General features: G+C 45.9%; 1 protein-coding gene across 1 annotated transcript; it reads left to right on the forward strand.

Annotated features, from left to right (window-relative positions):
* Positions 1–529: 529 nt before the first annotated feature.
* LOC118771648 (interleukin-17 receptor E-like) lies at positions 530–12,330 on the forward strand. The gene is made up of 18 exons (XM_036519656.1): positions 530–794; positions 2,320–2,347; positions 3,223–3,366; positions 4,089–4,183; positions 4,939–5,053; positions 5,587–5,631; positions 5,915–6,054; positions 6,817–6,888; positions 6,994–7,048; positions 7,331–7,494; positions 7,954–7,998; positions 8,237–8,294; positions 8,673–8,809; positions 9,477–9,542; positions 9,626–9,683; positions 10,919–11,041; positions 11,438–11,485; positions 11,574–12,330. The coding sequence occupies exons 1-18, from the start codon at positions 696–698 to the stop codon at positions 12,113–12,115; spliced, it is 2,034 nt and encodes a 677-aa protein (XP_036375549.1). The 5' UTR covers positions 530–695; the 3' UTR covers positions 12,116–12,330.
* The last annotated feature ends 207 nt before the right edge of the window (positions 12,331–12,537 follow it).

The following is a 12,537-nucleotide window of genomic DNA, read 5'->3' on the forward strand; positions in this document are numbered from 1 at the left end:
TTTGGGAAGAATCCAGTGTTCCCGAGTCTTTTCGGTCACATCCTTCAACCACACGGCTCCCCTATGTTATCACTCCTATTTAGACATGTTCATTAAAGTAAGGATACAGTGTTTACGGTCAGTACGCTGTGAATTATTACAGATCAGGATGTTTAGCTAAGAAAATTCAGGGAATAAGTCATTTATCCACTGTTGGTCCAGCACAGACAGATGGAATTCTGGAATTTCAAAATTAATATATTAAATTGTGGTTCATACACAGGACCCACTTAATACCCCATGTATTCTGGAACTCTCTAAGATTGTTTGAAGAACCTTTGTAGAACCTTTGCGGGACGTGAATGGTGGTAATGAGAGAGGTGAAGAGAAAGAAAGGGATATGGATATGAGGAGGCAGAGAGTGACAGAGAGAGAAACAGAGACAGACAGAACAGAGAAATAGATAAGGGAGAGGCAGGCCCACAGGAGTAGGCGGGACCTCTCTCTTCATTTAAAGCTCCGATTCCTTGCTTGCCAAAGCCCTGAGGGAACCGCAGAACAGCATACATGAGTGTGATGACAATTGATTGCTGAAAGCCACAGACCACACTGAGCACTGAACGTCAGAGCAGAGTACAGAGCCAGCTGCACCACAGCGGAGGAGCAGAATAAACAGCACCAGAACCACCATTTGGGCCAGGCGGCAACTGAAGAGGATGCAGTCCTTTCTGCTGCTGGTGTTAACAGCCTGCGGGGCTCTGACCCAGGAGAACCAGATCGAGAGAATCCAGGAGTGTGGAGGGCAGTGCTCACAGGTACCACATACATCATTAATTACCACTTGTTTTCACTATTAATAATTGTAGTTGTAGTAACAGATGTAACAGTGACAATAGCAACAATGGCAGTAGTGGAGGAGTTCAGAGTGTGGTTTTCACGGGTCCCACATACATCAGCATATGGTGTACATCAGCAATAGTAACAGTAGCATTAACAGTAGTACTAATGATGGAAGTAATAATAATGGTATTAGTAATAGTAGAGGCAAGGTTAGTTGCAGCAGTAGCAGCAGAGGTGGCAGTATTAGTAGTAACAGTGGTACTTGTACTGCTGCAACATCTTTGCGACTGCAGAGCAAAACTGCTACAGAGCTAAGAGGTTTTTCAGCCACATTAATAATCATGCCCATAAGCCACGAGGACGTGGCTGCACACAGCCTGACACACAGTGTCCATCACTCTGCATCCGACCTCTCCCGCGTTCCGCTGTCCTCAAAGTAGCAGTTGTGCAGGTGTGAGCGGCTTTCCGAAACTCAGAGCTATTTACACTCCAGATATGGGTCCACAGTCACTGCCTGCACTGCCAGTAAAGGTTATCTCCTACGAGTGTGTCAGTGCCAGGCTGAACCTATTAGCCCCTGGAGCTATCTTCGCCAGTGCTGCACGACGCTGTTCAAAGTTATGTATGGAGATCAAAGAGGTTTCAGAGATGGAAGAGAAGATAGGGCTGCATAGCCTGACATTTTACATACCGCAAATTGCATTCAATTTGGAACAATTATCACCATTGACGCTGACATTGATTTTTCACGAGGTATGTCATGCATTCCATTTTTTGCATAATTCATTATTTTTTTGTTTGAAAAACACAAGGAACTAACCTTTTTTTGAAGTGTCAAGTCTATGTGAGACTTGAAAACAGTGTTTGTTTGCACTGGGTTAGTTCCTGCCGTATTGATGACTCTTCTGTTGTTTGACATTAAGACCAGGCCAAAACCAGCAAAAAACACATTCCAGCTTTTTGCTGTGAATAATTTGCAAGCATGTGAATGGGAGTGAATCAGAGAAACTCCTTGATGTTGTAGGTGGTCACAGGTGAGCTGCTGTGTCTGGGAAATGTGAGTAACAGCAAAAATAAATCATTGCCTAGAGAGCTTTAGGGTCTGTGGGCTGCTGGGATAAGAAAACTAAACTGGACCAAAACCTCAGACAGATCTCGAGCTGCCAGCCTGTGAGATAACAAGGCATAAAACCATTTTGGTATATCAGCATCAGACAAATAAGGACATGCAGTTGTACCAAAGAAAAAAAGGTATTTTGCTAGTGTCAGCCAGTAGAGGACATGTACCAGGAAGTGCTGGATTGCCGGGGTAAGCCCCTGCGTCTTTCCCTGTTGAGAACAACACTTCCTCCAGCGGTTCCTTTCACGAGTCACCCATGTCTCTGAAAGCAGCAGTGAGGGTTTCAGCGTTTAAGACCTGCAGGATTATTGTGAAAGCTCGACTCTACCTGGCACGGCTACACCACTGCTAATGCCACCTCTTACATCTCTCTGCAACAGGGTCTGCAGTGCAGAAACAGGCTCCACTGTGAGTATATCCTGTATAGCGTGAGTATGTGTGTGTGTGTACGTGTGTGTGCGCGTGTGTGTATGCATGGGCATGTATGCTGATCACACTGTCTGTTGTTACTCCCACACATTGTCATAATCAGATTATAAAATACTTATCACATCAACCAAATAGATTTCATGCCAATCAAAACATGATATGATCTCTGCCAGAATTCAGCACGTTGGCATTGAGACTGCCATTCCATTCTCCGCATTCACAATGTTACACAAAGGGGCAATAAGGGATGTTCTCAGAAAGATTTTCAGCATGCTACCTTGCAGCCATTCTAACGCTCATACCCCATCCGAGACAGAAAGGACTCAGCCAAAGTTACAGGTTTATATTAGATGCACCGATTGTTTTAAGAATGCTTAGTGTGCCCACATGAACTTGTTTCCTGGGTTTGTTTTTCTCACAGAGCAGCTATAGGTGCCTTTTAATGCACTGTAAGTCTTGCTCACTGATATGCTTCCCTTTCTGAGACAAGGGTAAGGCAAGTTGCCTTTTTTACCAGTACAATGGTTTTGGATAAGTGCCAGATTTTGTAGACCTGTAGTTAAAGTTGGGACAATAAAAGACAGAGTGATCCTAAAAGGGATCGGTTGTGTCCCCTGTAGATGTCCCACCCAGTATTATCTTCATAGTGCCCTAAATCACCTGTTATCCACTGAAGATTAGGGTGAGAAAAGAGAATTGGGGTGACTGATGTCTCAGTGGTCACCCAGCATACAGGTTCTCTGAAAACACCACAAGAATGTATCAGTGTTCCCCCACACCCACCCCCGCCTTACCTGCGCACCTGTGTCCAGTTAACGAGGTCTCTCTTGCCTTGTGTCCGGCTCCTATCCCAGCACCCTTTGCTCCTTGCAAAACGCAGCCCAAACGTCTCCAAGGAGCAGTTATTCACGGGATGAGCGTTGCCACGGTGATGAGGTGCGAGAGGAGGCAGAAGTGTTCTCTCCATCTCCGGGTCGCCAGCAGCGTGCAGATCAGCGGTACTGTATCTCTGTCATTCCTAAAGCTGCAATCAGGGCTTGGGGCTGGCTTCCACATGGCACAATGAGTGTGATTATCATTTATGCTGACTCAGGAACTGTCATCTTCATTTTAAAGGTGTCAGAGGCTTGCCTTTTACATGCACAGAAGTCTTCATCAAAGTTTTTAAAAGCGAGGAAATACATGATGTCATCTCAATGTGTTCTGTCTTGTCTGCAGCGCCAGTTGCCATTTTGCCATCCCTATCCAATGTGTATTCAATGATTATTATATAACTAAGTGGTGAATACAGACCGACTGTTATCACTAAGTATTCAATGAAAGTCCGTTTCACTGGTAAATTAAAATATCACAACTGCAAACAGAACTAACGGGTTCTTATTTGTTTTCCACGATAGGATGAATCGAGTAGAGCTTCCTGGTTTTTCATTAATTTTGTGTGTGTGTGTGTGTGTGTGTGTGTCATGTTGTTTGGGTGAAACCCGAGTGAATGAGTCCTTCCCCATGCTGTTTGCTTTGCGGGGCTCTCGAGGGAAAGTCCCTCCTTTTCTTACGGCTCCAGCTCCTTGGATTCAGCACACTGCAGCACACTGTCCATTCCCTGCGGCCCAGGCCTCTCGCTTCCTGCTGGTCACTCTCCTGATTTCCATGCTGCGGTTCCTCCGTGGCTCTCTTCCCTGAAACGTGTGGGATGTAATGAGGGCTGCTTGCTGTTTCCTAGAACACATCCAGGGTGTGTCCATGTGCACTGTTTCCGCGGGGATGCTGGAACGCTGCGTTCTCACCAGCTTCCCCAGAGCGGCCCAGGCCCAGCAGGTACAACCACACACACACCTGCTCACACCTGCGCAATCTGTACAGCCACACACACACACCTGTTCACATCTGCTCACTCTGTACAACCACACACACACCTGCTCCCACCTGCGCAATCTGTACAGCCACACACACACACCTGTTCACATCTGCTCACTCTGTACAACCACACACACACCTGCTCACATCTGCGCAATCTGTGCAGCCACACACACACACACCTGTTCACATCTGCTCACTCTGTACAACCACACACACCTGCTCACACCTGCGCAATCTGCACAGCCACACACACACACCTGTTCACACCTGCACATCTGCACAGCCACACTTACTTGTGCAGTCTACTTGTGCAGTCTGTGCACCCACAAACATACCTGCTGATACCTGTGTAATCTGAGATCTTTACCTACCTGCCTATACCTGTGCAATCTGAGACATATACAAACCTGACCTTACCTGTGCAAACTGTTCACCCACTCACACACCCGTGCACACACACTTATGCAGTTTGAGCATTCACAAACACACCTACTCACACTTGTGCAGTCTGAGCAGCCATACACACCTGCACAGGCCCATATACAGCCATACACACCTGCACAGGCCCATATACAGCCATACACACCTGCACAGGCCCATATACAGCCATATACACCTGCACATGCCCATGTACAACCATATACACCTGCACATGCCCATATACAGCCATATACAGCACACAGACGTGTGGAGCCTGTTTGCATTTTCCGTAGGTGGAAGTACAGAATGATTGCTTTAATGTAAGCCCTGGCCAAGACGTTCATGTGACAGTGAACACTGTCCCCAACTACTGCAATGTGACCCGGTCTCAGCGATACCGAGTTCAAGGTGAGGCGTGTGCATGTGAGCGTCTTTCATCAGAGCTAGCTCTTTATGTACCACGTGTATATACGCAGTGCGTGTGTGCGTGTATGAAGGGGTAGTAATTATGGTGGTGGGCATGACATTGCTTGTGTTTGATGCAGTGCCATTGTGCATGATGTGAATGGCTCCTTTAGGCTACAAATCAAATCAAATCAAACAAACATGACATCACTTCACCTGCATGCCTCACTCTTCACCCCTTGCAAACCTGCCAATCCCCCAGTTTTTTTTTTATCCAACAAGGCATAAATTCAATACCCCGCCTACACCATGGTATGTCTATTCAGAAAGGCATGCATTTTCTGCTGAAAGTCTGACTGAAATGAAAATAATAAGCCACCAGATCAACAGCAGCCGCTTACACAAACAACCCGAGACCTCTGTGTGCAATGTACTGCATGCCAGCTGAGTAGAAAAGTCCTTTGGAATATCACAACCTGTTCAAATGCAATCTGCCAATCATCTTAATCAGTGTGGTTTTCTTCCTTATCTCCCAGGCTGTTACAATGATGACCTGAGGAACAATCTCCCAGAATGCATTAGTAAGTCCTAGGGCATCACGTGACTTTTTGCATTTTCCTGTGTCCTCCCTAAATGCTGAAATATCCACATCTGTCATCAGCAAAATTGATCTCATCAGCTTGTTCACTTTCAACAAACATTTCAAAAGTGTCGTAAGGATGAATGCAACTCACATCCCCCTCTCACACAAAAAAAATCACATCCCAAGGATTCCACTTGAGCTGCTGGATCCTGCCTGGTCCGGTCGTCTCTGAGCTGTCCGCAGGCCCGGTCCCTTCCTGAACCTGCTGTCTCTCTCTACAGCTGGGAAGATAGCGTACTCTGTGGACCCGGAGAGGCGGGAGCTGTCTGTGAGCGTGACGGACATGCTGGAGGACAGAGACTATCACCTGAGGCTGTGTCATCGGTGGCACACCTGCACAGGCACGGGGGCCTACACACTGGTGAGACAGCTCTCATTCACAGCATCACTCATTCACTGTGCCAGTCATGTGATACACACACACAGGAGAAGATAAGGGTATCCCTTCTTTGGATAGCTCTACTTTTGACACTTAACCACATTTACACACAATGTTTCCTACTAAACTATATAAAAAAATGTAATCTAATGGTTAAACGCACTCGTTATCTCTATAACCTAGCTTGTACCTTGTCTGGCCAACCATTGAAACCTGGTAATATTGTTGACTCATCATGGTTTTTTTTTTTGCTTGTGCTGTACTCTACATCACTTGTAAGTCTCTTAGGATAAAAGCGTCTGCCAAATGAATAAATGTAAATTTAAATGTACAATGATCCCAGAGTTAACCTTATAAGCAACTTCACTTGGTACTGTCAATGATAATTGAGGCATGAACTGGGCACCCTATCCCTGCTCTCTTTCAGATTATTTTTATAGACAGTATACCCATTTGTGGCTCTCATTAGTACATGTGCAAGGCGTTGTGGGAAATACATAATTCTGACTTGTCATACTTACATTTCAAGTTCTTGCAACATATGTCATCTTACAGTTCTATTCTTCTTTCTTGTATCACTGATATTCTTCTCACTGGAAGTATAACTTGTCAGTAGCAGCAGGTTTTCCCAGAACGCTTTGCACTGTTCCACCCAACATATTTGATTGCAGCTGTTGCAGTTTCACAAGCCCTTTGCATGCTTTTTGGCCAACTCACAGTGACTGGTTTAAATATTTTCTGCAGATCAAACGGGAAGATCGCTTCAAGAACGTGACATTTCCTTTTGTCAGACCTCTGCCCTGCCTTTGTATTGAGGTAATTACAGGCCTCTAAGGCATCCCTCCTCTTAAACTCTGAGTACAAGCAGGTGCTGACCCAAAACCAGAGGGCATGAAGTAATCTAATGAGCATGTTTCACAGGGCTGGTCATCTATGGTTGATGCTCCCAGGATTCAAGTCTACCCATTCAGAAACCGTGAGTATGGTTGAGTAACTCTGGTGACAAGATAGTGCCGTGTTCACTGTGAAGGAAACAGATAACAGTAGAGGTGTGAAGGTGGGAGGGCTGCCACGCTTGATAATCTTCCACTGCACACAGTCGTCTCATGTCTTTGCTGGAAGAGGATGCGGTCCCTGATTTCATATCATCTCATGTCTCGTGAAACAAGACAGAGTATCTCTTTACTCATAAGCTGCAAATTCCTCAATGTACCGGTGAATCTTCAACTGACCTCAACCTGTGATGATTCTCCTCCAGGCACAGAGGAGCTGTGGATGGGGGTGACCTTTGACCCCGAAGAGGAGGCGTTGTCATGGGAACTGGCATGTCCCATGGAGGTGGTGACCACTCTTTGCCACAAAGTAGGAGAGGACAGCTGCCTGGACCTGGTCAACTCTAGTCAGAGTGCACACAAGAGGAAGGTTGTGGGTTCATTTTGTACACTTACGAAGTACACTCTGTATGGATGTCCTGTGAAACCATAAAATTCGGGGAAAGCATGTGGTTGGACAGAAAATGTATTTATAGATCAAGTTTGTAAGAACCTAACCTACTTGGTTATAACTCACCACATAACCAGCAGTTTCCATACCATACAGTTTCCCTTGGAGTTATTCTGAAATATCTAATTCCTACTTTTCAAGACAACATGAAATTCTCTTTGTATTCCAATACCAAATGTATGTGAAATGATAAGTGTATGGTAAACTGCTGCACTCGCACACAGTTCAACCTTTTTAAAGTGCTCTTTTAACACAGTAAAAAAGATTTGTTTTCTGACAGTTATGCTAATGTATGTCTGAGGTTTGCATTTGGGTTTTACAAAACTGGTCTTGAGTTCCAACACACTCACTCTTTTCCAATCTTCCCTTTTGCCTCAGGTGACCTACTCCAAAGTGGACTCAAACCCACAGCTTTGCATTAAGGTGAATGAGCTGAACTCCCACGCTGTGCGAGGATTACCTCTCCGTTGGGCTTGATGCCTTTTGTTTTCCATCTGCTTTTCCTCGGCTTAACTTCATTTCCTGTCACACTGTCCCAAAACAAACCCGCTTTATGTCCTGTGGCTGGCTTTACAGTTTTTTTATCTAATGATGAAGCTCTTAAGTGTGCTCCAACATTGTGGGCTGGATGTAGTAAAGACAGAGACTTACTCTTCCCCAGTTCACCACCAAAGCACGGTCCTGGATCAAATGTCCCTTTGCTGACGGGAATTTTCCAGGTAAATCATATTATACCCATATGACACACTAATCACAGACACTTTGCACTTGAGAGTAATGTGGGAATGTTCCAGCCCTGGAGGGTCTGGTACACTGAGGGCCTTCCTCTATATAGATCCAGTTACAGTTACTGATCTGAATGGGTGTGACTGAACGTCTGAGGCAAGAGCTGGAACAGGAGACTCCTGAGGCCAAAGGGAGGGAATTTCAGTGACATGCTCACGACTGTTACATGAATACGTGACTTACAGCTTCTACAATCACCCGTACTTTACCTGTCAGTTATCACGTGGTTATCTAATTACAGCCTGGAACTGATTGTATCTATTTTTTCATTTTTTTTTCTTCTATAAAATGGATGTGCCTTTGTGTTCCAGCCTGGCACCTGACCGTGAGCTCCGATGCGGGCCAGCTGCAGGCCACCCTGACCTCTCGGATCAGATCCGAGCTCTCTCTGCGCCTGTGTAAGAACAGCCATCCCTCAGCTTGCAATGATGTCATCTCAGTCCCCATGGTAACCATCAGTCAATCATTGCACACTTCCACCTGTTGTTTGATGTTGTGTAAAAAAAAAAGCCCCCCAGCAGCATAAGCCCCGTCCCACTCGTTCGATATCCAGAATTTGGATTGCCACAGGTGTTTTACTGAACAACACTGAAGGGGTGATGGGTCATAATTTGGGATTGTTACAACCTGAAATGTGACATCAGCACTGTGCCTGTTCCCTGTTGTCATAATTAGTCCCAAAGGCTATCTGACTCCCTTAGGTCAGACAGACCCGCATGCTATCTGTCCTCGAGGAGGAATGCCAAGACAATACATTTTTCTGGGGGCATTGGGGTTGCAGCAGACTGTAACTCCTGTTGATTAATCCTTCATTGGTGCTTTTTGTTTCTGTGAACGGGGCACACTGTGCTTCTCCGTGATTACACTCTGAAGTAATCTTCCAACATCTCAGGACAAGCTCTGACTAAAAGCACATAAAAGTGGCACCCGATCAAGGTCTTCTCAGGAAGACTTGGAACAGTTCCTTTCGCAAACGATGTATTCCAAATGCATTCTCTCATTCCTTGAACATTTCCAATAAAGCTGAAAGTATTCAGAGTGAAAGCGATCTTATCACTCCCTTGCTGAAATATAAGCTATTGTTATTCTTTCCTGATGCCTGTATTTTTTTTCAGGAGAAAGCAAATTCTTTATCCATCAACCTAACCGTGGATATGTGCAAAGCTGACGCCTGCATCCAGGTGAGCATGCCGATTCTGCGGCTGATCCGAGGTCAGTTCCATAAGCAGCACTGGGTTTGTGACACTGATTTTTTTTCTGCCAGGTGAGGAGGGTGGACGCCCGGTTCACTATCCCCCTGCTTATGTGCCACTTCCAGTGCCGTAAGTACAGCTCCTCCTACATTTGACAGTGTAGCATGGTGGTTAAGGACCCAGAACTCCCTGAACGCCACATTCACTCACAGTAATTCACCGTATTCGACATTCCGCTCAGTTTCTGCACAGATTGAGTTGCTTTCCTGCTTACTTCTCTGAGCAGCCAACAGAGCACATTTGCATGGTATTTTTGTGAGATGACTGCATGGTTTCCATCACAAGCAAGACGAAACAGGCCCTTCCTCTGCCTCTACTTATCCCTTGGAAAGATATCATTCTGAGCGTCCGTAAACAGCGTCCCAGTGAATTCTGAATCTCTCCCATGTCACCCAACATTGAGAAAATGTGAATCTGTTGTAGTTCGTCCAAGAAAAAGAAAAAACCCCAGAGGCAAAAGGGCAGGGCGAGGGAGAGGATACCAGAGGCACTTAGCGTGTAATAAATCATGCGTGTGTTTCACAACACAGATGCTGTTATCACCTTAATGCATTTCCAATTAAAGCCCTGCAATCTGATCGCAACGTGAAGGAACAAGACAAAACATGCCAGGTTCAGGCCGTCATGGGCCTGTAATTGTTTTCATATCAACCCCAACCCCATCCCCCCAGCAAAAAGGAACAGAAGTGTATCCATTCAAGCTGAATGAGCAACAATGTCAGACCAGGCTACACAGACCAGTGAGTGTGAGCATAACACTATCTAAGCCCTACCGCAAGTTAAGTCATGGGCAACCTCACTAGAGAAGGGAAGCCAAGTCTGCTACCATACATCAGTCGCTACATCACAGAATCCAAAGCACATCTCGATGCCTGACATAAAACATACAGCAAGTAGTACAAGTAGCAGTTTGACAATGTACAGTTTCAAAAGTTAGAAGTTCTGTGTGCTTAATGGCAAAAAATATGGTAGCGCTTTAGTTTGCTTGTGATTACCACAGCTAACTGCTTCAGATTCCCTACATTTTACAACATAACCGCATTCACTTTATGAACATTCATAATGGTGTCTTACCAACAAATCATGCCTGACACAAATAACAGCAACCGCACATGCAAATATGCTGTCAACAATCTCCACACACACAAAGAAACTGTACACTACTACATGTGCACATGCCTTCACATGCATATTAACACAGATGACATGCAGTCAGCGTTTCGTCTCCGGCCAGACAGGAAAATGACTTTTCCTGAACTGCACGGGACTAAGAGGCTTAAAGACTGACCGCTTTGTTTCCCCAGCTAAAGTCCAGCCTGTGGAGGTCAGAGGTCAGCGCTGGGAGATGGAGTGGATGCTGGTATTGGCTGTTGCCTGCCTGACCGTGGTGATGGCTGCAGCACTGGTGGGAAATATCGTGCTGTTAGGTATGCTCAGTCCTATACACCTGTCCACCTGTACACTTATCCACCTATACACCTATCCAGCTCAGTCCTATACACCTACCACACTGCGGAGCTAAGGCAGGTGGCTGTGTGCAGACACAGCTGCTCCACCCTTTAGCAAAGGCTTTAACCCGATCTGCATCGGTAACTTCCACCTCTATGCCTATATAACGCATAGAACACAAGATACTGTATTCATGTTGGCACGAATACTAACAATGATAACAGTCTTTACAGCTGTCAAGAATGAACGTTGTACAGCGATTATCAGGTAAATGGAATGTTTGGATGGGGATGTGGAAGTGAATGGAGCCGCACTCCTCCGCGTAGGTGCGACGGCATTCTCCAGTGCATTAACTCATGTGTTTGTGCTTTCAGTGTGTTACAGAAGACGTGTTGGTGCTTGTCCGTTCCAACGGTCCACAGGTGAGGTTGCACGCAGCCCTTCTGTTAACGAGAGAGGCCGATGCTCAGAGGTGGCGATTTGTCTGACGGGCGTGTTGATGTTTTTCAGACCCACGCCCAGCTGGGGTCACCCTCCTCCGCACCACGGATGATGAGGGCCACGCCCACCTGGCCAGGGACCTGGAGAAGCTCCTGCTTGGCTTGGGCATGTCTGTAAAACTCGCAGATTTAGACGAGAAAGCAGACGGAGAGCAGGCGCTTTGCAGTGACCTCGTGGTGCTCCTGTGGTCAAAAGGCTGTGGCCGGCACCTCGACCGGCTGGCTGTGGGGGGCTGCAGGGCCGCCCCTGCTCAGAGAGAGCATGCCACCCCAGCTCCGGTTAGGGTCGACATCGTCACGTACGACGGGCTCACCGTCGCCCCCGATGAGGTGCCCGCGTGGCTGAATGCCGTTCCTCTCAAACAACTCGAAGTTTTTTTTACCGACACTCACTACGCAGGCCAGCCGCCCCTCCCTACCTGGCACCTCTTCCCTGGTCAGCGTCACCACGGACACTTCCAAACTCCGATTCAGGCTGCTCCCGAGTCCGACAGCAGCGAGAAATCAAATCTGCTGTGTGATTTTCTTGTGGAAGCAAAAGCAGAAAGCTAAGTAGTGAAAGAGTGTGCAGTGTGCAGGTTATAAGCTCTTCACTCACAGGAGTGATGTTACAGAGGCTTCAAGTAATGCCCCCTAACCAACCCATAGTGTGGCAGCACCTTCCCTTCAGCAGTGACCTCTGCATTTAAGCTAGTATTTAATTACAACAGTTTAGTAAGCATTATACTATGCGTTACGTTATATTATATTGTATATATAAGTCTATATCACTGCCATTCTTATTCAAACTGTCATCATCACTAGTACATGTGGAATATGTAATGCCATGTTATACTGTGTGAAAAACATGTAATAAAAAATATGTATTTGTTCCCAAACATGTTTTAGTTTACTTTTATAACCAGGTGTTTATTTAAAATATGCATTTCTAATGTAATTCTAATTAAAGTTCTGAAAGAGTACTACACAGTTTC

Source organism: Megalops cyprinoides, chromosome 25, assembly GCF_013368585.1.
Source record: "Megalops cyprinoides isolate fMegCyp1 chromosome 25, fMegCyp1.pri, whole genome shotgun sequence".
NCBI lineage: Eukaryota > Metazoa > Chordata > Actinopteri > Elopiformes > Megalopidae > Megalops > Megalops cyprinoides.

What these genes read in the sequence shown, in the direction of transcription:
- LOC118771648 (XM_036519656.1), top strand. Translation starts at nt 696, where the DNA reads ATGCAGTCCTTTCTGCTGCTGGTGTTAACAGCCTGCGGGGCTCTGACC. An exon ending in AGAGTGCACACAAGAGGAAG is followed by an intron (nt 7,495 to 7,953) that starts GTTGTGGGTTCA and finishes CTTTTGCCTCAG; the next exon opens with GTGACCTACTCCAAAGTGGA. An exon ending in TCCGTTCCAACGGTCCACAG is followed by an intron (nt 11,486 to 11,573) that starts GTGAGGTTGCAC and finishes GATGTTTTTCAG; the next exon opens with ACCCACGCCCAGCTGGGGTC.